General features: G+C 47.5%; 2 protein-coding genes across 2 annotated transcripts; both read left to right on the top strand.

Moving 5' to 3' along the window:
- Nucleotides 1–513: 513 nt before the first annotated feature.
- Nucleotides 514–12598, top strand: GID4 (GID complex subunit 4 homolog). Its single transcript, XM_084641523.1, has 6 exons — nt 514–806; nt 4757–4816; nt 5817–5924; nt 6853–6954; nt 7715–7845; nt 9809–12598. Exons 1-6 carry the CDS (start codon nt 615–617, stop codon nt 9870–9872), a joined length of 657 nt encoding a protein of 218 aa, XP_084497649.1. The 5' UTR covers nt 514–614; the 3' UTR covers nt 9873–12598.
- Nucleotides 12599–14736: 2138 nt separating this feature from the next.
- DRG2 (developmentally regulated GTP binding protein 2) lies at nt 14737–27629 on the top strand. The gene is made up of 13 exons (XM_084641097.1): nt 14737–14923; nt 15892–16052; nt 16573–16662; nt 18432–18492; nt 19610–19700; nt 20524–20596; nt 20754–20844; nt 21168–21265; nt 21971–22047; nt 22554–22642; nt 24234–24292; nt 26102–26155; nt 26246–27629. The coding sequence occupies exons 1-13, from the start codon at nt 14860–14862 to the stop codon at nt 26330–26332; spliced, it is 1095 nt and encodes a 364-aa protein (XP_084497223.1). The 5' UTR covers nt 14737–14859; the 3' UTR covers nt 26333–27629.
- Nucleotides 27630–27863: the final 234 nt, after the last annotated feature.

Below are 27863 nucleotides of genomic sequence, written 5' to 3'. Positions count from 1 at the left end.
CACCCCCAAAAGCCCCCCAACCGGGGTCAACGCCGCCCCCCCCAAGAGCCCCCCGGCCGAGATCAGTGCCCCCCCCAAAAAAAAGAACCGCCCCCGCCGGGATCAGCGCCCCCGCCGGGATGAGTGGGCCCCAAAGCGAGGAGGGGAGAACCCCGCGGAATCCCCTGTGCAACCCTATAGAGCATATAAGGGCTCTGGGCCCGTCTCCCGCTCCCGACAGGGGCCGCAGGGACGCGGCTGGAGGGACAGCCGCCTCCCCCTCACTCCCGCGACTCGGCGAACCGCCCTGCCTCTGGGCGCCGCCATCTTGCTCACCCACGTCCAATCAGCATCATAATCGCTATTTTGTCCCTCCGCCTGCACCGTCACCCGGACCTACAGGAAACTACGAGACCCAGGGGGCATTGCAGCCGCCCCCACGTGACGCCACTAGACCAATGGGCACGGCGCCCCGCCCCCCGCCGAGCCCGCTGGGCCAATCAGAGTGCGCGGAGGCGCCGCTGGGAGGCCCTGAGGCGGGCGGCGGGGGCAGCCGGCGAGTTCCCGGGTCGGTCAGGCGGCCGGGCCGGCTCCCCGCAGCCCGAGTCACGCTGGCGCCCGGGGACCCCCCCGAGATGCCGGTGCGGAGCGAGTGCTGCTGCCCGGGGGGAGCCCGGGGCCGCGGGGCCGCCGCCAGCCTGGTGCCGCCGCCCCCCATCAACACGGCGCAGCCCGGGGTCGCCACCTCCCTGCTCTACAGCGGGGCCAAGTTCCGCGGCCAGCAGCGCAGCAAGGGCAACGCCTACGAGGTGGAGGTGGTGATGCAGGTGAGCCCCCGGGGATCCCCCGCCCCGCCTCTCGGGACCCCCCCCCGGGCTCCCCCTAGCGCCCGCTCCCTGGGTCCTCCCCCGGCTCCCCCTAGCGCGCCGCCTCACCGGGGCCCCACAGAGGTCCCCCCTCCCTGGGGCACCCCCCCCCGAGAGCGCCCCCTGCAGCCCCTCCCGGGGTCCTCCCCCCGCCCAGGTCCTCCCCAGGGGGCCCCCCTAGAGCACCCTCTGCTCCCTTCCTGGGACCCCCCTAGAGTGCCCCCCGCACTTCCTCCTGGGGTCTTCCCCGGATATCCCCAGAGTGCCCCTTGCCTCCCTTCCTGGCTCCTCCCCTTGGGGACACCCCAGAACACCCCTTCTCTGGGGACCTCCTAGAGCATCCCTGCCCCCTCCTGGGTTCCTCCCTGCGTCCTCCTACCGTGCCCCTCTCTGGAACCCCCCATAGCACCCCTTGAGGTCCTCCCCACAGGGGTCCCCCCTAGAGCACCCGCTGCTCCTCTCCCTGAGAGCGCCCCCTGGGATCATCCTCCCTTTTGGGGCCCCTCACTTCACCCTAGAGTGCTTCTCATATACCTTCCTGAGCGCCTGCCCCCCCGGGATCCGCCCCAGTACTCTGTCTTGCCTCTTAGAGTCCTTTCTCCTGAGATCCTTCCTGTTCTCCTAGAGCACCTCTTGGGGATCCTCTTGAGCACCCCTGCCCCACCAGGGCCTAGAATGATGCCTGTCCCCCAGAGTGTGGACCCCCATGCACCTTAGCCCCCCTGAGCCCAGGCACCCACTGCCCCCTGAGAGCCCTCCCCCAAAGACACCATGGGCACCTCTTTCCCTAATCCCCTCATTTCACAAGATCAGGATCCAACATTTATATATGCAATATTTGCTCTTAAAGCATGTCCCTCTCTTAGGTGGGGACCCCTGCTCCCTGAGATCTCCACAGGGACCCCCTTCTCTCACATACCTTCTCTAGCAGAGACTGGGATCTACATTGTCCCCAAAACACACACACTCATGCACCCATGCGACTCCCCCCTCCCAGGGCATCCCTTTCCTCAGATCCGGACCTACTGCCTCCTGAGACCTCCGCATGAAGCTCCCTGCCTGTAGGACACTTCATTCACAGAGATCAGGAGGGGACCCCAGGCCAAATATCATCGGCAGTGCCTGTGAGGTGGATGTCCAGGGGAGGTTAGGGACCCTTCCCACCCTAGGAAGGTCTTCATGGCTCTAAATGTACCTGGGGCCAGCAGCACCTGTGAGGTGGAGGTGATGCAGGTGGCTCCCCCAATCCAGGCCTGCAACACAAGGGCAGCTGTAATACAGACAAGAACAGCCTCTGAGTTGGGCGAGGCAGGTGAGACCTCTCTTGGGACCCACCAGGCCCCCACCCCAGATTGCCCCGGCATGAGCTAGAGCAAATCTGCTCAGCAAATGATGTCTCCCCCTCATCCTTCATGGAGCAGTGGGGGTAGAACGTAGTAAATGAACAAAACCCTTTGCTAGTCTGGAGGCTCTTCCCTCAGCTTCAGTCGAGGAAGAAGCAAGCAGCTGGGACTGGCTGAGTGGGTGGGTAATAGGCTGAGTGGGTAGTTGCATGGCAGGCCAGCCTGCATGAGGAGGGCTGGGGAGGAAACTACTCCATACTAGTCATCTGGGCGTAAGATGCCCCAGACATCGGGTTTTCCAGCCACCACAGGTGGTTTGTCCCTGAGAGGCTCACACTGGGACTTCAGCTCTCCAGCCCTGAGATTCACAATCCGTGCATGTCTAGTTCCTGGCTCTGAAGCATTTGGATCTCCTGCTGACAAGGGAACAACAGCCGTGTCTACTGACACTTCAACAGCACAGCTCCAGCGCTGCAGCTGTGCCTTTGTGCTATAGGGTTGGCCCTTCCTACTGCGACCGACAGGCGTTTTCTGTGCTGTAGTTAATCCCCCTCTGCAGGCAGCGGTAGCTGAGGCCAGGTCTATAGTAAACGTTAGGTCGACCCAGCTGTGTTGCTTAGGGGTATGAAAAATCCACACACCTGAGATATAGTTAAGCTGACCAAACCCCCAGTGCTAGATCAATGGAAGTATGCTTCCATTGACCTAGCTACTGCCACTCAGGGAGGTGGATTGAACCTCCCATCGATGTAGTGAGTGTCTACAGTGAAACAGTGCAGCATACCACTGTAGTGGTTTAAGTATAGGCATATCCTAAGCTGACAGAAGAATTCTTCTGTCAGCCTAGCTCCTTCTACACTGGGAACTCGGTCAGCTTAACTACGGTGCTCAGGGATGATTCCTTCACAGCTCTCAGTGAGGTAGCTAGGTTGATCAATTGTAAGTGTAGACCAGGCATTAGAGCAAATCCAAGCAATCAGTACTGGAACAGAATGAAGCAAGAGCAGCTGTTGGGCCCAGCTGTGCTGCAGGGATCTCTTTAACTGAGCACTTGTCTCTGCAGCCCTCCCATTCCTATTTAGAGTGATTGTTTCTCTGTGCTTTATTTTTAGTTGTAGGCACTGGCATGATCACTTTGGACAGAGCTGGCGAGATGTAGGGTCGTGTGTAAGTGGCAAGCCAGATATCTGTTACGCTCTTGCTATAAAACATCCTGCATGTTTCAGCTCTGTTTCCAGCTGGATTGCAAAAGATCTGGAGGCTTATATAACAAGAGCTATGATGAAGCCTGACGCATTGGTTAGTGTTGTGGAACAATGTCAAAGTCCTAAGGTCAGCAGACATGAGTAGCATTTAAACCATACTGTCAATCTTCACGTACAGTGCTACATTTGTCAACAGCACAAGAGTACCTGGAACAGCTAGCATCAATGGAGTCCTCCTATGGGTGATCAGGTTCGTTACCGCTCTTCTTCCCCCAAAGACTACCCAGTCTTTTAGCTTAAACACTGATGTTTTGCATGTCATCTGAAAGGCAGCGTTAACTACAATTATTCTGCATAAGCGCAGTGAAAGATTGCGCTTAATTTGCTACAGATGGGAAAGATGCATCTTTACCTTTGATGACTGGGTTTGTCAAACTCTTTGTTTGGCTTTGAGAGCTGATCTGATGATTGGTGGGTTTCTGAGCAGAAGTTTCTAGAAATGGAAGTATCCCAGTGTTCAGACACTGCATGGCGAGTAAATGGAACATTCAGTCAGAAGCCCAAGAAAAGGGCGGGGGAGAAACAAAGGCATTGGGAGACAGGTATGTGTTAGATACAGTTTAAAGAGAGATACACGCAGACTTTTCCAGATGGCAAATGTTCCAGAGAAGGCTCTTGTGTGCAGCAGTGATGGAGTTGTTTAGAAGGGACTAGGCCTTAGTGCCAGATAAGTAGAGAGAACTCATTGGGGTAGGTCATGTTATGGAAGTGGTGGGAGACAGATTCACAAACAGTTTTGTCCTCAAAGCCAAGGATGAAACTAGAGTTTCAGGTGGAGAGAGAGAAAGATCTGATTATTTGAGGATGTTCCCTCTGTTTTTGTCACTCGCAGATGTCTAGATTGCTGGTAGCGTGTGGTTAGAACAGGTGACAGACAAATCAGAAGATCTGGCTCTGTTGATGTGTTGTGATTTTGGGCAAATCACTTAACTTCCAACTCAACTTCCCCTTCTGTAAAACGGGGATGCTTACCCATCTTCATAAAACATTTTGAGGTCCTTGGGTGGAAGGTGCTATACAAGTAGAACATATTATTAATTAGCTGAAAGCACATGAGACATTCCCCAGCCCGCTTTCAGAAAAGGTAAAGTGGATACCTCTAAATGATTCTCTCCTGAGTCCAGATACCACTGTGTGATCAGCACAAATGACTTATGAACAAACCTGGGCAATGCAGTTCTGTACCATCCTTAACAGAGCTGAGACTTTAAGGCCCAATGCTCAAAATGCTCTGGCATTGGGCCAACTTGGGTATCTTGTCCCTGGATACACACACTTACAGATTTTGTGCTCTCCATCCTAGCATGTGGATATGGAAAACTCCTATCTTTGTGGATACTTGAAGATTAAAGGCCTTACAGAGGTGAGCACTTGTTACTAAACTCCTTTTCTATACTCCATTCTCCTATTTCTGGCTAAAGGTATGAAGGTCTGAGAGGTTGAGCCCATAATTAAGAGGACCGTTGGGTACCTTCATCCCTTTCCTTTGTTTTTTTTTACACAGTGTAAACCAAATATCAATGGTTTTGTAGCAACTTAATTAAAAATTGTTTTAACTTGATAGCAGCGCTGTAAGGGCTGAGCTGAAGCGGCCCTGAGTTTTCCATCACCAGTTAATTGGCTGTGCGTGTATCTTTGTTGCCCCAAACCTCCAGACAAGCCAGATCTTCCTGAAGTTCTTCTTTCCACACCTTTCATGTAGGACCTGCCTGTATTAACAGCTGACCTCTCAGGCATTCAGCAAGATGACTGGTTTTACATACAGATTGTCCGGTTTCGTTCTACCCCTGCATTCCTTTCCTCACAAGCTTTTCCTGACACAGGCTCCTTATTTCAGCTGATGATACACGTTGGCTCACCACTGTTGTAGAGCTTACTAAGCATTTCCACGCAGTGAAACTCTAAAATAGACCATAGTTTCAATGTACGCGAGCAGGGGAAGCCCATCCAGCCTAATTCTTCTGTATGTCTTTGGCTGATCTGTCACCTTTTTCTTTAATTTCACCATAGCCTCTGATCCCTTCTCAAGGAGCAAATTAAAGGTGTGGGGAGTCAGCAGACAGATTGTGGGCAAGGGGACCAGTGTAGGAGAGATGAAGGGAAGAAATGAGCTATGGAAGAGAGATGGGAAGGGGCACCCCGTTAGAAGTGTATGGAGCGGGATAAAATAAGATGCAAAGCAGAGAGAGGGGGGACATCAGACCGAACTCTCCGACCACTTTAGGGGGTTTGGTGCTGATGTGTCATTCTTTGCTGAAATGCTCGCCAGTATCTGAGTGTGTCCTCTCCTGTATAGGGCCCGGGTTTTTGTTTTTTTGTTGGCAAAATTCCTTAATCTTTAATCTTTTTTACCCTCTTCCTAGGAATACCCGACCCTTACCACTTTCTTTGAAGGGGAAATAATCAGTAAAAAGCACCCCTTCTTAACGCGGAAATGGGATGCAGATGAAGACGTCGATCGTAAACACTGGGTAATTAAACATATTGGCAACCAACTAGAGATCTAAAACCACCCCAAACACATTACCTGTTTAAAGGGGATATGCGGAGGGTTTTTTTTAAAGAAGAAACAGTTAAGGCTTTGTTGTGATGTATCTTTGTTCTTGATATACAAAGACAGCCTGGAAAGTTCTCTTTTGGCTTTTCTCCTGGTTGCTTTCTCCTGTAGGGATTCTTTCCTTTGCTTTTTTTCACCCCTACTGATGTAGCTTCACTGATGTTGCTGCACCAGTGCAAAGCCCTGGTGTGGACACACTGAACTGGTGAAAAAAGTGACTGGCACCAGCATGACTCAGCTGGTTTGAAACTAGGGGAAGCTCCTCTGGCAAAAGTCGCTCTTTACCCAAGTGCAGCACTAGTGATTTCCAGCAGTGCAGTGACATCTGTGCTGCTATGTTCGTGCAAGAATCACCCACGTAGACAAGCCCATAGATCAGGAATGTCAGTTCTGACCTTCCGTGGCTTGGCTAGAGGATTTCTTTGCAGACTTTACAAGTGCTGCCAGCCAAAATCTCTGATCTGTTCCTGAGAACGAATGATATGATCTTCTGGGCTGATGGGACCACACCTGGAGTAAGGCCTTATTGTGTGATAGATTCAAGCCAGACTAACTAGCCAGCTTGCCTTGATCCAGGGCAGGCACCCATATCAAAAGCCACCACTTCTACTGGGCCCTCTGCTGGCAAGTCACAGCAGCAATCCCTTACCATCTTCACTGCAGTTGCCAAACCTGGAGACAAAACAAAAAATCCTACTGGATCATCAATTCCTATTCCTGACATTGCAGGGTGCAGTTCCCAGAGACTCTTACCTGCTAACACGTTCTTCCCTTCATAAACTCTGCTAACTGAAAGCCAGCTGTGCTCTAGGAATTGATTTTTGTTTTTCCTGTGCTTTCAGGGGAAATTCCAGGCCTTTTACCAATATGCAAAAACATTTAACTCGGATGATTTTGATTACGAGGATTTGAAGAACGGGGACTATGTCTTCATGAGGTGGAAGGTAAAAAACTTCCTGTGGATGTGTTTCCTCCTCTCTCTCTCTCTCTCTCTCGCCGCCCCCGCCAGCTGGTATGAAACTGCCAACACTTAGAACATGAAATGCATGGGCACTGCATACAGAATGAGCTTCTGGGAAGGGGGTGTTTGTAGCAGCACTAAGGATTTGTCCATCCTTGCTTGAGAGAGACATAAACATCTTTAAAATGGCACTTCTGTCGAGTTATTCTGCACCACTCAGCACATGTAGGTAGCTGGAAGGAATAAGAGAGACTTTTTGGGCTGTGTGTTTTTTGACGCACTGTATAGCCAATTTCGTTGTTTCCACTGGGTAACTAAATCTGTTCCTTCCCATTTATGTGGGTCTTTCATGCTGTTACAGGGGGAGAAAACCACTGTCTTTAAAAACAGGAAAATGTGATTGTCAAACCACAAATTGGCAGGTGAAAGCTGAAATGACTTCTAATGTGCTCTTTAAAAACATTGGGTTGCAAATGGACAATGTCCCTTTAAGACTGTCGTAATGGAGATCTTCTGAAAGGGTACAATGGTCACTATATACCTGCTGAATAGTCCCTTTGGTCCATGCTGGTATGACTAACATGAGTTCACAGTTACAAAATACTCACTTGACATCTTTCTCTATTGATTTCCAGAGCTCGACCCCTCTGACTTATAACAAGTGCAGATGTGCACCCCAGGACTTCTGGGAGGCAAAGGTTCAAACCCATTTTAAATACAAACCCTTGTTATCTTTTGTGCAGGAGCAGTTCCTAGTCCCAGATCACACGATCAAAGACATCAGCGGAGCTTCTTTTGCTGGGTTTTATTACATCAGCTTCCAGAAGTCTGCAGCATCTATAGAGGGTTATTACTACCACAGGAGTTCAGAATGGTAAGCGGAGCTTCCTTCCCTTCTTCAGGCTGAAGGATGCTAGTGGTGTCCGGGCTATCACTTCACAGCCCTGGGATTGGAGGTAGGACCTTACTGTGCTATGAAAGAACAATGTTCCACCAGTCCTACTCACAGCCCCTGGCATCTGAAACTCAGGCTGGCATGGAGAGAGTTTCTATATGGTGTGTGGTTAGGTCAGCTGTAGGTGCCCGCACCAAAAGTGGTGTCATGCTTGTCGCTCTGTCTGACAGCTCTGCCCGTTCACACACCTGTCACTAGCCATGGAGCACGGTAAAATCAAGGTCAAAAGATCTGAAGCGGAGAGATCCGGCAGCTGCTGGTGAATTGCTGCTAAGTGCTATTGCTACATGTCAAAAGCTTTTCTTTCCCTCCTTCTGCTTGTCTGGCATCATACTTACTGTATGCTACACGAGTGACTCATTCTTCAGCTGCTGGCTGTTGAGAGGAAGCCATGACTTGTATTACACATGATAGTATAGCGAAGAACACTCGGCATCTTGAGATTAAAATACTGTCTCTGTGATGCTGGCGATTCACTTTTAACCTCTTCAGGACTGACTTTTTGAATGTTTTCCCTTCCCCACTTGCCCTGTTAGCATGGTGTGCTGACGCCCAGTGTCAGTCACTTGGTTGCAGGGCTCACGAGCAGGTCAAAGTCATGGGCTCATGGCTGCTTCCTGGACTTGGCTCTTGCTCAATGCTGAGGCTTTGGGGGCACAGTTAGATACTGTGAATAGGGTTTTCTTACTGGCTGTAGAGCTGTCCCTACATTAATACCCCCATCTTGGTAACACCATCCCAATAACTGATGTCAAGCCTGGTGGTGAGTAGCTGCTAACTTGACCCCTTCAGTAATTCCACACATACAGCAGGTGCGGGCTTCCTGAACAGCTAGCCCCCCTCCATCTTTACTATCGAGAAATCTGTAGCTCATGAGGACGGAATAGAGGAACCACCGTGCAAGGGATTCTTTCCGGAGCCAAACTGCTGGCCACGGCTGTGCTGCATTGCTGCGGCCTTGGTCCACCATGCATCTAGCAAGGGGCAGAGTAAGGTGCTCTCCTGAGCAGTGGGGCGGAGGCTGCCTGTGGGCTTGGTAAGATTGTGTCCTCGGCATTAGCAAGTCACAAGCCTCTCACATACTTGCTCCCATGCTAGGGTAAAAGAGGTTTGGGTGGGGGGGGAGGGCTGAGTGGGGAACAGTAGTACAGTATCACCGCTGCAGGATTGGCCTCTCCTATAATTCTTGTTCTGCTAGTCTCCTCTAACTTGAGCTTCCATGCACTCAACACTCTGCATCTGCCCTGGGTGGGACCAACTGCAAAGCAGGCATCTGTGGAGGAGGACCTTTTGAAAAGAGAGTGAAGAGTGTTCCTGTAACTAACAGTTCTGCTGTTACAACCTTCAGTCAGGTTTCATTCAGGTCGGTGCTTCCCAGTCTGCAGAGCCTCTGCCAAGGACCCATGGTGAGCAGGCAAGTCCTAAGGCGCTGCCTCTCCTTTGCTAGATAGCTTGAAAAGACTATTAGCCCTATATTTTTAGCAATATTAGGAAAGTAAGCAACGGCCAGAGCTGTTAAGTGATTTCAAATGGGTGGGGAAGTGTGCACAGCGATGAATGGAACAGTCTAAGAGTTTGAGAGCCCTTGATGCGGGTGCAGCTTTTTCTCTCCGGATGTAATGAATGCGTCAACGTTAATTTAAAAGCGTTTTGTGAATTGCAGCAAAATACAACCAGCTGTAGACAATCCACAGTGATGGGGCTGAAAATCAGAATTCAATCGAAGAGGCACATTTTAGAGCTTGCTTCCATTCTGAAGTCGAATGGTCAGATCCTTAAAACGTGTAACCAGCTGAACGGATGCCGGGCTCAGGGAACGGTTGGAAGGGGAAATGGCTCATTGTCTCTTATCATTATCTTCCCTGTTTTTCCTTCCTCTCAGGTATCAGTCTCTGAATCTAACTCATGTCCCTGAGCACAGTGCACCCATTTATGAGTTCCGATGACAGGTGGACAGAATGATACCAAGTGAAAACAACACGGGCAGGAGAGAGCGTGATCTGCCACAAGAGATGTGTCCCTGTTGGAGTGGGGGGGACACGCACTTCTCTTCTGCCCAACGGACTTGTGAAAGAAAGCATGAATGTCAGCCCATCTGATCCAAGGAGCATGGCTGCAGGAGCTGGAGTCTCCCTCCTGCCAAGTGGCAATTTGATCTTTAATCTGGTTTTAAAGCTACCTTTAAATGCACTTTCTTTTTGCACAGCTAGTTTCTTTATCACTGAAATTCCTCCTGACCCCCTTCTGGAAGTTTGGTCCTAGCTGGAATCAAGACCTTTTCCTCTGAGTAATAAGAAAACATAAGCTCAGCACTTTTGGTTTCGTGTTACGTCCTAGTATGGGTTGAAATACAAAGAACGGTGGCCGTTCACATTTGTCGCTCTGACAGCGCTGCCGCTTCCAGAGCCTGGGCGTGTCGATGCATTTGCGAGGCTTTGCCTAGCGGAGAGAACTGATCTGGAGAGTCCTCTACAGAAGCATTTGGCTGAGACAGACAAGTCTTGAAGACCTAATGAATCTCCAGCTCGTACTGGCTAATGAGGTTAGCCGGAGCTGTAGATCTCTCAGGAACGCTAGCCACTTCTGAGCTGCAAGCTGTTCCTTTGTCTCAATATGCCACGGGGAATAGATTAAACGTAAAGACTTCCAGGCCCTCAGTAGAAGTGGATCTGAGCTCTGCTTACTAAGTGTATATTTGCTCTTTACTTAAGGGTAAAAAAATAAAAAAGACTTTTAATAAAAAAAATATTTTTATGGTTCCTCTTCCCAAGGACCCTATGGCAAATGCACAATTATTCAGAATTACATTTTACTGTTTTCACATTGAAAACAGTGAATGTCTACATTAGTTTTTATATATATGTATGTAATTAACCAGCAGCTTTGGAAAAATCATCCTGGTACAAGTGTTTAGCAGCATTGCAGAAATGATAGTGAACTGTTTAGCATTTGTACCTACTCTTCGTGCTCCACCAACATCACTGCTTGCTATCTTTATACCAGGCAAAACGAGAAAAACAACAAAAAGAACAGTGGCTGTCCTACAACTTTGAAACGTTCAAGTGAAATAACTTACGGCTTGTGTGCCAAAGTGTACGCGTGTATGTGTGGGGGGAGGTTTTTTTAAAGACATTTTAAAAGTTGGCATCAGTTGTATATTTAATATGACGCTCTATGCGTGCAGGGCTTTCGTGGGACAACTTACCATGCTTTTTTCTGGCTGTTTTATGGGGAGGGGGGGAGCTATTAAGAAAAGGGAGATTTGTTCCAAGAGAGCAGATCATTTTTTAAGAATGTTTGCCACTTGCAATCAAAAAGCAAAGCCCTTCACTTATTGAGTGCTAAGCTGTTTTTTTTAACTAACTTTTCCTTTTCACAGTATCTGTATTGTATTTTGCAGAGGCTGAGCTGATTGTTCAAGCCTTAATGGGAAAGCATTCAGGTCTCAGTGGGCTCACTTTGTATATTCTACATTGGGAACTTGGTTTATTTTGCTTAAGAAAATGAACCGGTTTAGCCTGCTCGGTGACATAGTATTCAAAGCTTTGCCCTGTTTATCCTAGCTGTACCCCATCTTGAAGACAAATTTGGGAAAAGTTGCCTAAACAGGCAAGGAGTCGGTTTCCATCTTAAAGGTTAGATGGGAAACCACCTGGTGTATTAAAAAAAGGTGAAGGATGAGGGAACTTCTTGTAGGTTTTGATTGATAGCAATGATGGAGTTAAAAGATGGCTAGAAGACAAATGCTGAAATGATCTCCGATAACAGCCAGAGGACAGGGTGGGTGAGAGGTGTCTTGTCTAGGTCTGCTATTCTGATGACACAATGACTTGAATAAGGCACCTTGGCAGTACAAGGGCTGCTGGCTTACTCCTGTGCACTGGGATGGGTTTGTCCTATTTCAGAGGTGGTGGTTCTGGCCACAAAATATGAATGGAACATTTTTCTCAGTTTTCCAAACTAAAACTGATCAGGCCCATCTGCGCTAATGCCTCCTTAGACCCTTTTTAACAAAAATTAAATTTGCAAATACTTTTAATCCGTTAGTTGTTTCTGTGCCTCTGGAGCGGTGTGCAATATTGTCACTGATACCCGACCCCTCACTATGACATTTTTGTGGCAATTATGGTTAGGCTTTAACTTTCTAAACATTGTGGTGGCCACATGCAGAAACCAGGTTGCAGGAGGTCCCTGGAGTCATCTAATAATCAGGAAGCTCTCCTAATGTGTTTCCTAAACCACTGAGACTTGATGTTTTTGAGAGGGATTTGGGATGGAAGGGGCTCCTTTCCCCCTCACATAAAGCATATTTCAGCTGAAATCCAAAAGTTGCAAAGGAATGGAAAAATGTTAAAGGATTGTCTTACATTCAGGAAAGGAGAAGCTTTTATTCTCTAAAGCCTTGATTTGCTTGGGTTTTTTTTCTTCTGAAACTGTTTAAGCTAAGAGGAAATGCTCTTAATTATGTTGCATTGTGGTGAAAGAAAACTAACAAGGTGAGACTTCTTGGGGAGAGTAAGTCGGAGGGTGGATCTTCGAGTCTTGTGAAAGTTTTACAAAAAACCTAATGTGGGTGCAGAGTGAGTATATTTATGATTAATTGTGGAAAAGGGACTGGGAGAAGTATTTTGCAGAGCTATCAACGTCCAAATTAAAAAGAAATGTATTTTAAGGAGCGCTTGTGTGTGTGTTTGTAAATCAAAGCAATTCTTGTTTTATAGGAACAGCAAGTTGCATCTTGCTGATCAAGCTTTATGGCTGGAGAATCCAATAAGCTACTGATTGTCTTAAGTGAATTACCCTGGCTTTAATTGGAATAGAATGGCAAGCAGAAAATAAGCTAACCATCAAATTATAGTGAGAAAGTTCTCTGAAAAACTCTTTCTGATTTGTTAGCTTTTTTAGACAGAGCACCTAAGCCCCCTCCTTTCTTGGTTTCAGAGTAGCAGCTGACCCCTCCCACACACCGTGGTCCAGGCCTTAAAGGTACAATACTGACAACACAGCTCTTACAGCACCACACATCAAACCTAGAACATGGTCACTTCAGGAAAATCAGCTCTGTGGTTAGTTTACATGTCTTGCTGTTCTGGCTTAAATTTTTTTTTCCCTTTCCTGGAAAGCCTGGATGGGTTTTTTGTGTGTGTGTGTCTTAGGAATGGAGTCATGTTTGCTGACTAGTATAACAATATCAATCTGTTTGCATTTGCTGTTTCTTTAGTGGTTGTGGGGAGTTGTGCTAACAAATTATCTTCTTGAAGCCCATGGTCACTTTTCTACAAATGTTGGTTTTCCCCCACCATGGCATCCTGTTTAAGGTTTCAGAGCTTTGTGACTGAATCCAAGTGTTAATGGGATGCTATCTAAACCCTTAGCAGTTAAAAAATACTTAATTTTAACACATTCATAATCAGGTTAGTTCTTATATAGCCTCATATTGGAGTACAGCTATGTTGTTTGAAGGACACATCTGACAATGGGCTACTTGTACACATAGGGGTTAATGTTTGGCAAGTCTAAATCTAAATAGGCTTAATATTGTAAGCAACAATCAAAGTAGTTATATCTGTAACCAACTTTCCTGGCATGCTCAATCTGTACTTTTGCTACAGGCTCTAAAGGCTCAATGTGGTAATTATGGCATGAGTATATATTTTGACCTTGGTGTATTAGGAAAGGAGGTAGGATTTGTTACCATTTTGTGGCATTCCCCCAATAGATAATATAGAAATCAACTTTTTTTCCTCTTGTAATCATCAGCCTTAATCTGTTTAAAAAGCATGTTCCTCTTTGCTAGACTAGGGTAAGAAGAGTTTTGTGGAGGGACCTTGATGTATCTGCTTAAGTGCTAATTATTTAAATGCCCCTTCCGTTCTTTTATCTACTGTACAGATGAAAAATCACCACTGCTTTATATCATTAACCAAAGTGGCCCTTTCTCGTCTCAAAATAATCTGTGGACAGAATCGCAGAGCCCTTGTAGCTAAGGGCATGGAAAACGGAACGATACATCTAAGGAAAGCGGCTTGCACATTAAAAGGACAAACCACTGCAGAAGCCTGAGCTTTCTGCTTGAGAAGACTGGGGGAAACTTCTGGTTTAGCAAGGGTGGGGGGATACGACTCGTGCAAGGCAATCTGAAATGCTGCTGCAGCCTTTTCCCTGGGCGCTGTCTGTCGCAGGAGTGTCGCTGGTGGCTGAGCGGTTGCAGGAGGAGCTGTGGAAGTTAAATGAGTCCTGCCTCGTTTGTCTGCCCCCCTTCTCCTGGGGGCCTGTGCAGGCTCTGAAGTGGGGGTTGAGCACAGGCCTCCTCCTGTTACAGTGCGGGGGGGCGGGGTTAGAATCATAGAATATCAGGGTTGGAAGGGACCCCAGAAGGTCATCTAGTCCAACCCCTTGTGTGGGTTGCAACACACAAGCTCCTTACACAGCCCCCCGAGCTAGGGCTCTTCCTTCCCCCGGTGGAGGGCTGCAGCGCACGGGCAAGGGGCCTGGGGGCAGCTAAGGACAGGGTGAGGCTGCTGCCCCTTCCCCCCGCAGGAACCATGGTGCGGGAGGGGATTGCTGGGGCCAGCCAGGGCTGGGTGCTGCAGGAGCAGGGCCAGCCCCGGGGCTCCTCTGTAGGGAGAGGGAGCCAGGCCCATCAGGGGGACCCGGCGCTTTCCAGGGGCCACCGCCCACTGTGCGTGGGACGTTTGTGCTCCCGGAACGCTTGCAGCGGGGGCCGGCACGCTGCGTGTCCCGGCCGGACTGGAACGTGAGTGCACCGGCCGCCACACCGTCACGCCGAGGGGGTGATTAGTGCGACGGACGAGCCGGCGGCAGCTTCCGGGCGAGGAGCCGGGGTGGCTGGAGGGCGGCGCGTTAGGCCTCCGGCGCCCGCTTCGGAGCCCCTAGAGCCCGGCTGCGCCCCCGCCCCCGCCCGCCGGCGCCATGGGCATCCTGGAGAAGATCTCGGAGATCGAGAAGGAGATCGCGCGCACCCAGAAGAACAAAGGTCAGGGGCGGCCCGCCCTTCTGTCGGGGGGCGGCGGGGGGAGACAGGTGGGGGGCTGGCAGTGGAGGGCAGGGGGAGATAGGTGGGGTGCGGGGGGGCCGGAAGCAGGGAGAGGCAGGATGAGGCGGGGGGAGAGAGGTGGGGGGCTGGGGAGGCTGGCAGCGGGGAGGGGAGGGGTGCGGGGGGAGAGAGGTGGGGTGCGGGGGAGGCCTGGAGGCGGGGGGAGAGAGGTGGGGTGCGGGGGGGCCGGAAGCAGGGAGAGGCAGGATGAGGCGGGGGGAGAGAGGTGGGGTGCTGGGGAGGCTGGCAGAGGGGAGGGGTGCGGGGGGAGAGAGGTGGGGTGCGGGGGAGGCCTGGAGGCGGGGGGAGAGAGGTGGGGTGCGGGGAGCCTGGCAGCAGGGAGGGGTGGGATGTGGGGGGGGGCATTCTGTCAGCCTCTTCCCTTACACTCATTTTTTCATCCTTTTGTGGGGGCTCCATTTGCACCCCAGAGAATTGAGTGGGTCCCTGTTCTACACACCTACAGGATGCCGTGTTGGGGCACAGAAATACCACTTGCACCTCGTGCGTGGTGTGTACCTGTGTCTTGATATGCCGCTGGGAATAGATTAAATGTCAAGGCATAACTTACACTACAAGAAGTGAGTCTATAATAACGGAATTAAGGGGGGAGAAAATACAAAACCCTGTTGTTTTCTCTCCCTAGGAATCCACTCCCTTCTCTGTCAGAGTGGACACTCCTAAGGCGGGAGCTACCTTTATTCCCGTGTTTTGTGCCACATCAGGCATAAAGAGTAAATAGTTAAAAACACCAAACTTGATCTACAATGTTAATTTGTAGTAATGTCCTAATTGCTGCAATTCCCAAACTAGAAACAAGTCACTTGAACTAAGAGGGAAATAGGTGCCATGTTCCCATGCTGTTGCAGGCTATTTGGTTAATAACTGTTGTTGCTATTTTGTTTAAGCTACCGAGTACCATCTTGGCCTACTGAAGGCAAAGCTTGCCAAGTACAGAGCTCAGCTACTAGAACCCTCCAAATCTGCTGCTGCTAAAGGAGAAGGTTTTGATGTGATGAAATCTGGAGATGCCAGAGTGGCACTGATTGGCTTTCCCTCTGTGGGTAAGGTCAGTGACTATCAGAGCTGACTCTAGCACGTGCAGTTCCTAAGTTTGTTTTCGGTTTTTTGAAATATGCTTTTGTGATCTGACCGCTAATGTTTCTGACTTTTTCTGTATTTCCACAACTTAAGTGTTTGTTTTCCAAAAATGAAAGGAAAGAATGTTGCTTGCGCACCCAGACCTGAAGGCTAAAACTGGGGAAAGTCTGTCATCATCCCTGCATGCAAAGCACACTTGGTGCATACCAAAACCTTTCGTTTGTTCCCATCTGACAGCAACACCACTATGAAAGGTCTGTAAAAGCAGCCTGATAACTGACATTCAAGAGAACATGCCAAGTATTCCTCTTCACCTCTAAAACTGCCATGGCCGGCATAGCAAGAGCACATGGCTGTTAAAACTAGAGTAGTTTTCTCCCCATTCCAGTTCAGAAGTCGTCGATGTGCATTGTTTCCATGTATCTTTATATATTCAGTGGTGCTGTCATTTGTTTATGTATTTCATGTTATGATATCTTGCTTTTCAGTCCACATTTCTGAGCTTAATGACCTCCACAGCCAGTGAAGCTGCCTCATATGAATTCACAACGCTGACGTGTATTCCAGGTGTCATAGAAGTAAGTGTGATTTGGCTGGATTCTACATCATAAGTAAGGCTGCGAATTTGTCACAGAAGTCATAGACTTCTGTGACTTCTGCAGCAGCCAGTGTGCCTGGCCAGTTGCACCGGCTGCTGCAGGGGCAGTCTTGAGCCACTGCCTTTTCTCCCCCCGCAGCAGCAGGAGTTTGGGTGTGGGAGGGGGTAGAGGGTTGGGGTACGGGACAGGGTGAAGGCACTTACCTTGGGGGGCTCCCCAGAAACAGTAACATCTCCCTCCCTCAGCTCCTAGGCAGAGGCGTGGCCAGGCAGCTCTGCACACGGCCTCCACCTGCAGGCACCACCCCCACAGCTCCCATTGGTTGCGGTTCCAAGGTTTAGTCACAGGTATTTTTAGTAAAAGTCATGGAGAGGTTACAAGAAGTAAACAAAAATTCATGGCCCGTGACCTGTCCATGACTTTTACTAAAAATACCTGTGACTAAAACATAGCCTTAATCATAAGCTGTTAGCAACAAGACCCACAACTTAGTATGTAGGGATGTGCTGTTCCTGATGTGTGTGTTCTAATTATGTCTATGATAGGGCTCAGAAACAGGTAGGTCTATGGTAGGGCTCAGAAGCAGCTGTATCCAAAGGTCCCTGCTTCCCAGCTGATTTCTGTTTTGAACTCTTGGAAGATCTCAAGCATTTGCAGTTAGGTCTGTGGAGCCTGGCACTTTTACAGGCAGCATTGCTCCTCTGAGACAGGCAGCATGCACTGGGAATCTGACTCTGCATTTTGAGTGGCCAGGCAACAAGATAATTCTCAATTGATTTTTTTTTTTTGTATAACAGCTATTGACACCATTGACCAGATGGCTGGAAGCCTTGACAGATTTGTTGTTAATGAAGCTTTAAAATAGGCAATCTGTGCAGTAATCAATTTGGACAGCAAATAGGACAACTCCTATCCTTGAGGAGTTTTTGCTATCTGTGCCCTGTACATCCATCTGTAAAGCAAATTTATAAAAGGCACCAAAGTGAAAAGCATCCTAGTATAATGTGAAATTTTGGGGTCAAAATTCAGGCTGAGTGAAAATAATTAAAACAAACACATTGATGTCAAAACAAGCATAAATATTGTCACAAATCTGGGGCCACCTGCAACTTCATTTACTGCACGATGTCGTCATTTTAAACTTCACTGCCGTTGCAGGAATGGAACTCTCATCTTCCTGCTCCATAAGCAAGTGACCCTCACCACTTGAGTTTCAAGGAGAATCTCTGTTAACAGGAGTAATATTATGCCTATGATACACACCTGAGTAATTCTGAATCCAGCCATGAGAGTGCTCTTATCATTAAAATATTTCACCTGTTGGACCAGATAAGAAACTTATTACTCGTGTGGACAAGTTTCTTTGGTGAACAGAGGACCAAAATTATATTACAGCCAAAGTGTGCTCTAGTCTTGTCATTTTGTAGTCAAACCAAGATGGTCTAGAATTTTTGTAGCTTTGGCCATTAACTGCTGCAGTAAAATGTATCTTGAGGTGGAAGGAGGAATTTTCAGAAGGTTAGCGAAAGAGCTTCATGGTAAAAACTCTGCAAATTGTTTCCAGCTCAGTGGGATGTTCAACTTACTGGTCCAGGTTTTGCCCTGCCCTATACTCTGTGCAGCCCCATTGATTTCAGAATTTGGCCCTTTGTGTACAATACATTGAGTGCTTAGCCTGTGTTAGGAAAGCAGTTTTAAAGGTTTTGTGGAGGTCCTCATAATCTTCCACCTTTCTGATTATCTTGCAGTATAAAGGAGCAAACATTCAGCTTTTGGATCTGCCTGGAATCATCGAAGGAGCTGCACAAGGTTGGTTAGCTCTTACATTAATTTAATACATGCCATTGCTCTCAGTACTGTGTGGAGTTTCTAAATGGTACCAACCTTGCCAGCCTAGTCATGTATTGTGTGAACACCTTAGACTTAAAACCTGAGGTCCTGAATGTGGGAGACAATTGTAAAAGAGTCCCTGAATTACAAAAAGGCATATTATGTTGTAGAAGATGCTTGTTCTGGAGGTGGGTAGCAGAAGTAAGCAAACCTCCCTATTCAGAGGGAATCATGGCCTTGCTCATTTGTTCTCCTGGTACAAGGGGAGGTCTTTGGTATTGGTCACTAGAGAAAGAAACTGGAGATGTGTGGGAGGAGGGTTAAGCAAGGCAAGAAATATTGTTCAGCTACGATCGCCTGGGTGTTTCTGAGAGTTCTGATGTGGCTCCTTGACTTGGGAGCCAGGAATTCATTCTACCTCTTTCCTCTCGCTTTGTCTGCCAGTCGCTCAGCTGTGGCAAGAGGAGTCTCGTGAGGTTCGTAGGAGTCTCCTGATGTTTCATTCTGAGCAGAGTGTAGTTTGGTTAATAAACGTCTCCTTTCACTTCTGATCAGAAAGTGTGTCTAGCTGATTTGAACTGGGATCTCGGGGTTTTCCTCTTCGCTATTCTGGGTATCCTCACTTCAGTGCAGAGGAGAGAGAGAATTGCACACACATTGCTTCTTGGAAAGAAGGCGGTCTGATGGGATTGCAATGCTTCTCCACTGTCTGCCTGCAGAGGAGTCCTTGCTCATCAAGAACTGCATGCCCTCACACTAGAGGCTGAGTGGGTCGCATCCCAGCCCCATGCAACTAGGGGAATGGATCCTGCGGTTGCTTAAAGCCAAGTCCTTGTGTGTTTGTGTAGTGCTTTCTATTGGACTGGCCTTCAAAATATGGTGTTTCTTTTGGGAACAAGCACATATTTCAGCCTGCAAGAGCTCTGAATGGGCCTTGACCGCATTAGCCTGGCCGCCTTCCCAACAGGTTAGTGCAGCCAAAGCAGGAATGAAATTCTTTCTTGCTTCGAAGAAGTCCCATGGGACGGTTCCTGGTTCGAGGGAGCTTTTAACTATTCTGCCTTCCCACGGATAACGCCATCTCCTTCCTTTGCAGGGAAAGGGAGAGGACGTCAGGTGATAGCTGTGGCTAGGACCGCTGATGTCGTTATCATGATGCTGGATGCCACTAAGGGCGAAGTACAGAGGTGAGCACAGGGAGCAGGTTAGTCAGTTCTGGACTGATAAGCCAATGAAGGAATCCCGATGGCTTGCTACTTCCCAGCTGTGGAGGCTAACTAGGCATACCCCGTATGCAGCACACTAGATATTTACTAATGTCCTAATATAATCTATAGTCGGCTAATAATTTTACTCTTTAATATTCCTGGGATCATCTTCTCACTTCAGTCCTGCTCTCCATGGACGTTCCAAAATGAACCGCCTTTGCTGATTTTTGCTAAATTGTTCTTCCACTCTAGCTGGCTCGTCTCAAAATCTGTGCATCATGAGGCCACTCTATTAATGTGTTTCAGTTTAAATTTAAACTTCTACTGGGGCTTTTTGGCCATTGCTTTTGCTAGCAAGATAACTGTTACTGCAGATTATTGCCTGGGCTGGATGGCCTGTTGGTAGCTTCCAAGCAAGCAGCCCAGGCTTGGGCAATGGACTTAGTTGTGCTCAACAGAAATACCTACTGGCTAGGTAGGCGCAGCATTTACTAAGATTGCCAGGAATCTCAGTTCTGGCTTCTTGAGGGGAAGAACATCAACATATGGCCTCTCCAGGGAAGGATAATATATTACATGGTAGTGTCTTTGTTTGAGGCTTCCTCCTCCCATGGCCATGTTCTTAGGTCCCAACTAGAGGCCTTGCTGAATGGGAGGGCCCCAGTCAGTGGTATAGAGAAGATCCACAGGGTGGTGATTTGGAGCTGGGAAACGTCAAGGTGCCGGCCAAGCTTTTGACCATTTTTTCCTCTTATTGCACTAAGTCCAGTGTACCAACGACTAATTTGCAGTGTCTACGCAGGTCCCTCTTGGAAAAGGAATTGGAATCTGTAGGAATCCGGCTGAACAAATGCAAACCAAACATCTATTTCAAGGTGAGACTTACCAATGGCCCTGCACAGTCATGGGTTTGCGTGTGCTCATCCAATGGAAACACGAATTCCTCTATGCCTGTCCCTTTTGTTATGCCACAGATAACGTGGACTTTACATTTTACAGACTGTTTTAAGGTTCTTTGTTCTGTTCATCCAGCCAAAGAAGGGTGGGGGCATCTCCTTTAACTCGACTGTCACGCTGACCCAGTGCTCCGAGAAGCTGGTGCAGCTCATCCTCCATGAGTACAGTATCCTTTTTTGAAGGAGAGCCCAGAAAGGGGCAACGTCCAGAAACCGCTTCTCTTGACCCCCGTCCCACACCTCAGAGCCTCAGCAGCCCACTCGGCGAAGGTCCCATTCGAACTAGAATGGGATTGTATCTTCAATACTAATTCCAGAGCAAGGTGTTCATGCCAATAGGGTGACGGTGAAGTTAAAAGCAGGAGGAATTTGTGGGGGGGGTGTCATCTGAGCAGCCCCCATTATACAAGATTAAACAAATCCAGCCCATTGTGCCTGTCCGGTGTGTTTAGCCAAGAGAGGAAGTTTGGCCTTAATGATGCCACCTCAGAAATCTTCAATGCAGAGGTTCTGTTTAGAGAAGATTGTTCTCCTGATGAGTTTATCGATGTGATTGTCGGTAACAGAGTCTACATGCCCTGCCTTTATGTGAGTATCCCGGAAACAGCCTTATTTCTGTATAATGGGACAGCATAAGATTGGGGTCCTAAATACAGAATGATCTTGACCTCTTGCCTTGAGAGAATCACTCTGTATGTGAAAACCACCACTTGTCATTAAACATCTAGTTAACCTGTTGCACATGTACCTGTGTAGTATGCTCGTTTAGCACATGATTCCAGCGCCCTCTTGTGGCTGGCCCCGATGACTATAGCGGCAGGCTACCTAGAGCTGATCATTCCTCTTTTCTCTCAGCTGGGGTAGAGACTTGTGTTTTGGTGCTGAAAGTTCCATGGCTGATTTCCTCTAACAAGCATGGTGTCTGTATGTGCACAGCCTTGGTGCGCTATAGATGCACCTTTCGTTTCAGGGGCCCCTTTCTGATGATGTTTTGGATTTTTATAATGCGGTCCAAGAACAAAACACCAGAGGGTGACCCCCAAAGGAAAGAACGTTAAAATGGGAAAACTTGTCATTTATTTTGAGGCTTATGAACTTTAACAATTTACCAAAAATCTTTGATCAATATTGATAAGCGCCACATTTTTTAACAAGCCCCAGCATCTCATTATTGTGTGCCTACGAGGACTGGAAGCTGCAGAACCTCGTAACTACTTGCATGTATCGAATTTGCTTGCAGTGTCACTTGAATTGACTTTGTAAAGGATATGTTCTTTTCCCTTTTGATTTTAGGTTTATAACAAGATTGACCAGATATCTATGGAGGAAGTAGATCGTCTGGCTAGGAGACCAAACAGTGTTGTGATCAGGTAAGAGCTTGCAAGCCTGTCAATCCACACCTTCTACAGGCTCTGCACTTGGTTTACATTTCATTAATACCCTCTTCCTTTGCTATCCCAAAGATGGGCACGCTCCTTGGCACACCACTTAGCTGCTCTGTGCTCTGGCTGAGAGTGAAACTCAACAAGTACCCTGTCATTTTTAACAAAATATTCAGTGGCCTCTATCCACAGAGAGAGGCAAATCTGCTATAAGTTGCCTCGCACCATCTCCAGGTTGAAATAAACCAGGTCTTCCCAGTAGTTCTATTATCTGTTCTGTTAAACTGATGGGCTCTGCCACTTTGAAGGTGGTGTACCTTTGGAAAGCATTGTCTGTTTCATCATACTGACCCATCAGAAAGCTTCACCTTGTCATCTAGCACTTAATAAGCTTCTCGATCACACTTCTTTGTGGACTCCAGGTAAGACGGAATTTGGGCTGCTCTTTGGGGAATAGAATTACACTAAGCCGAGATGTTCATGGTGTTTTGCAGCTGTGGAATGAAGCTGAACCTGGACTATTTACTGGAGAAGCTGTGGGAGTACCTGGCGCTTACCTGTATCTTCACTAAGAAGAGAGGACGTAAGCAAAACACTGACAGGCAAAAGAAGAGTCCAAGGGGGAGATTTTCAGAAATACAGCCAATGGGAGTTGGGCACTAGGTGCCCAACTCCCATTGGTGGTCAGTGAGCAGTTGGTGTGACAAGGTGCCACCTGATGTACTGAGATACCACTGAGCCCACCTGTTCCACCATCCTGAGCCCCCTTTAACCTGTCTTGCTGAGCAAGGCTCTTAAGCCTCCTCTAGCACACACACAGGCAGGGCCACACCCAGCTGCAGAAAGACACAGACACTGAGATCAGCTCTGGGAAAACTCCACTTAAGGGACTTTCCCCAACACTCAGGTGCCCGCCCCCCATGGAGTGCAGACCCAAAGGTGTATTGTCTTGCGCTGGATAGAAAAATCTGCACAGCGCAAGCTCATAAAAATTCGCTCTCTCCCTCAATGTGGAGAGAGAGATGCACAGCTTCTCCCCCTCCGCCCCATATGACTTGCACAAACTGGGTTATGTTATAAACAAGAAATAAGTTTATTAACTACAAAAGACAGATTTAAGTGATTATAAGGGATAGCAAACAGAACAAAGCAGATTACTAAGCAAATAAAACAAAACACGCAAACTAAGCTTGATTCACTAAAGAAACAGGTTACAAAATGTAATTTCTCACCCTAAATGTTGAATTAGGCAGGATGCAGGGTTTCTGTAGCTCAGAGTTCCAGTTATTTCTTACAGACTGGACCACTGTCTGGACTCACCTCTGCCTTTCCCTTCAGGTTAGTTAATTTGTCCCTTTAGATTCTTTCAGCAGTCCCACTAGGAGCCCACAGGGGAGTTGGGAAGGATGGGCACTTAGCACCATCCCCTCCTGAGACAGAACTCCCAAGCAGCTGCTTACAGGTGTCACATAGGCTGAGGATGAGCAGGAGCAGCACTCCTCAGCTGGCTTTAACTCCCCAAACGCCTTACTGGGGGTCCTTATACAGCTGTCACTTTCCCTGTCACTTTGTAAAGGCCGTTGTTGCATTTGGCATTGGAGGGCTGCAAGCTTGAATTTTGGGTAAACGTCAGTGAGATTTTTGTGGTAGCTTATTAGATCCTAAAATGTTAGGATCTTCAAGGAAACTGCAGCAGTGATTCCCTTTTATTCAAACGTGTGTTTAGACTTTGGCTTTTACTGTTGCGATAAGTCCTGTCATGTGGATTGAATTAAGATTGGGCTTGGATGGGTTTGTGAATTCTAAGGAAATGGTTGACTTTGACTTTTAAATGTTAAGGGTGGTATAGAGAGAGAGAGTAAATCAAAAGTTGGAAGTACTGTCTTTGAAGATTATGAATTGATTCAATGTATTGTATTGATCTTTAAAAGTCCAGGGTAAGTAGCCAATTTGTACTTCCTGCCACTGGAGTGTGTATGGAGCTAAGTAGGCAATATAACTCAGGTGAATGGCTATTTGTATGCCAGCCTGCTGTCAGGTGTAACTGGCGTGGGGGACCGGGGGGGATTCAAGGAGTTGTACATAATCAAATGCATTGTCAGATTGTGTTAAAGGACAGCGATCGGGAAAGCGATGCTATCTTTTCCCTTCTTGTTTTTCTGTGCTCTCTCTAGAGAGACCGGACTTCACAGATGCCATTATTCTCCGGAAAGGGGCTTCTGTAGAGCATGTGGTAAGCAAATAACACAAAGAAAGATCTTTCTCTGGTGGTAGAACTGCACTCAGTCCAATGCAAACTTCCTACCCAAACTGTTGGTAGGATTTTGAATATTTCAGGTTGTCCTATGAAAAAACACATGTTGCTGTTTTGTTGCCCATTAGCATTCCTTAGCTTGGTCTAACTGAGGTATAGAAACAAATGTTTCTTTTCTGGTTATGTACTTTACTAGATAAAAGGTGATGAAGGTTGTGACGGGTTGGACCCCCACTTCTGGCATGCTACCTGATGTACTGGGGTTTCACTTAGCCCTTCCTCCTCCATCAGCCTGGATTCTCTCTCTCTGTTTTGCTGAATTAGGCTCTCCAGCCTCTAGCAGCATACACACACAGGTAGGGCCACACCCAGCTGCAGACATAGACTGAAGTCAGCTCTGTGTGAGAGGATTCACCCAGCATTCACGTGCACACCCCCTTTGGGGAATAAACCCAAAATAATACTGTCTTGCACTATATAGAAAGATCTGCACAGCGCAAGCTCATAAAAAATTGCCCTCTCCCTCAGTGTGAAGAGAGAGATGCACAAACTGGGTTTAATAATATACAAAACAAATGTATTAACTGTAAAAGGCAGATTTTAAGTGATTATAAGGGATAGCAAACAGAACAAAGCAGATTACTGAGCAAATAAAACAACACACATACTAAGATTAGGATCTTAAAGAGACTGGTTTCAAGAAAAAAGAAAAGGAGTACTTGTGGCCTCTTAGAGACTAACACATTTATTTGAGCATAAGCTTTCGTGAGCTATTTACCTAAGGCAGAAAACCTTTGTTAGATCCCCATCCCGCTGCAGAGGAAAAGTACCAGCAGTGTCCAAAGTGGTATTTAGTACCAGGTGACAGGACCACCTGACCTGGTTGTGTCACAGCTACGACCCAGGACACCTCTCAGGGAGGAGAGAGATTAGTATCTTCACAGTCTTATTGTTCCTTCCTAATGGCCCATCAAGGCTGCGATGGCCGGTTGTCTGGTGGGTGTCTCCCACACAGTTAGGAAAAAGAAAAGGAGTACTTGTGGCACCTTAGAGACTAACAAATTTATTTGAGCGTTTATTTGTTAGTCTCTAAGGTGCCACAAGTACTCCTTTTCTTTTTGTGAATACAGACTAACACGGCTGTTACTCTGAATCCCACACAGTTGTAATTGTTACATAGTCAATATTCCTAACTTTAGATACAGAAATGATACAGGCATACAAATTGGCTATTCACATTCAGTAAATCATAACCTTCCCAATGATACCTTACAAGACCCATCTTGCATAAAATATATCTTAGGCCATATTCATATCATAACCATATTTCTATAAAGAATGTGGCATGTAACATCACAAAGGTAACCTAATAGAGTTCAGCGAACAAGCAGATGGAAATGATGAGACTTTTGTGATGCTATTCCTGGGAACTTTGTATGGAGAAAGCATGATTCTGGTACATTTACTTTATGCTCTTTGTGCGTTTTTGAATGTGGCTCCGAAGTTGCCTTCGCAGTAAACAGCGTGGACCCAAGGTGTTCCTGTTTGTAGTGGCTAGATGTTAATTGAAGACAGCAGTGGGTACTGGAAGTCTGGGGAAAATCTCCACTTCTTGTCTTGGGAGACATGATTAGTTGGAGCTAATCATCAAAAACAGTGTTTTCATATCTAATTCTCAGGTGCTCAGACACCATGGTGAGGGGCACAGTATAAGAACCTGAATAGAATAGAGGCTGATATATAGTGAAGCATTATCATTTGACTGTCTCACACTCTGTCTTATTGCAGTGCCATCGAATTCACAGAACGTTAGCCAGCCAGTTCAAATATGCCTTGGTGTGGGTAAGTGACTAATACTCTCTGAATTTGATTTGCCTGTATTTGAAGTGTCCACTCCTAACACGTTTCAACTTGCTTTCTCCTGATTTAAAGGGAACCAGCACAAAATACAGTCCTCAAAGAGTAGGATTAACTCATTTGATGGAGCACGAAGATGTCATCCAGATTGTCAAGAAGTAACCCTCTTAGCCACTGCTCACTGGTGCCTGACCCTGCCCTAGGCTGTAGAATCAGAACTGACTTATTGTGACCATATAAAAGCCAAAAAAAGGAAGATGTGCTCCAAGCCACGTAGGCTTCCATGAAGCTTGTTCCATTGGAGACGAGAAGAGACTAAGGATACACTATAAACAGGTGGGGAGCAGGGAGACGAGGGGTTTCCCATCTTGTGACATTTCAGGCAAGGTAGCTTGTTTGCACAACATCTCTAAAAGTTGGATCATGGAACCCATTTGTTACGATGCGATGAGAATCCTCCATCCTCCTGTACGGCTGCAGATTTTCCATACATGTCTGTCTGTTATACCTGCCAGCAGCTTTCTCGGCCAATCGGAATCTGTGGATTTGTCCACGCAAATGTGACTCTTCTCTTGGTGCCATTGATACCAGCACTGAGAGAGGTTACCTGCCATTCGTTGCACATTCCTGTCATTTAATGTAAGAGTGTCATTAAAGCAAACCTTTCCCTCCCCCACTCGCCCAATACGAGGGCTGCTAGAATTCACAGCCTTTCTAGCTTCCGCGGGTTTCCCACATCCAAGACAGCCCTAGGCTGAGCTTTTGAACATCCCGCTCTATCAAATTTAAAACCAACATCCCATGCCTCTTAACCCTCTGACGCAGCCTGTAGGGTGTCCTGATCCCATTAGTACTCTTGAGAGAGCTGGAAGGTGCAACCCTATTAACAAAGGGATTGATACGTGGCCAAGCCACAGGTGCCGTAGCTACATCCTAGAAGAGCTCCAAGACTTGGTGAGGATTCATTTCCGTCCATGTCACAGGTCTGAGAGGTGGCATTAGGAGTTTCCCAGGGGGAAACCTCTGCTTTGCCGCCTTCTTCCACCTTTTCTGACACAGTACCTGAGGAATAGTTGTCAGGAAACCACTTGTCTCTAAATCATGCATCCATGGCTCCTAAACCCCAGAAATAGCTATTCAGGCTCAAATCCCATTCTAAGCTGTGGCCTTTTTTGGCTAAAATAAATGAACAATAATGCTTCTTAATGGAGATCTTCCGTCAGAAAACTTGGATTTTCTAATCATGCTTTTTTAATGTTGTTGCTAATGGTTTATAGTGTCTGATAGTTACAGGCTCTTTCTTTCCATGAGCAAGAGCCTCCAATGCCGAATTCTGAACCATGAAGCCTGGTTGGATGGCTAGCTCCTCCGCCCCCAAGCTCTTCTTTCGTGCTCCTCCTGAACTGCAATGGCTGGGAGTGTTTTATTTAAGAAAATAAAAGTGGCTATTTCATGTGAATTATGCCCTTGCCCCTCGAAACAGACACGGGAACACTTGCTTTGTCATCCCTCTCCCTCCCTTTTGGCCAACTGCGTGGCAAGGAGCTGTGTGGTGGAGTGGATTCTGATGGTAATGTGTCATAGAATTTAAGGCCAGAAGGGACCCACTAGATATCTAGTCTGACCTGTATCTCTCAGGCTACCACCACCATCCAGCACCTACACGCTAACCCAAACCTGAAATGAGACTAAA

The sequence above is a fragment of the Lepidochelys olivacea genome, assembly GCF_965140295.1.
Source record: "Lepidochelys olivacea isolate rLepOli2 genome assembly, chromosome: 10".
Lineage (NCBI taxonomy): Eukaryota > Metazoa > Chordata > Testudines > Cheloniidae > Lepidochelys > Lepidochelys olivacea.
This window is presented reverse-complemented; position numbering and strand designations above follow the sequence as displayed.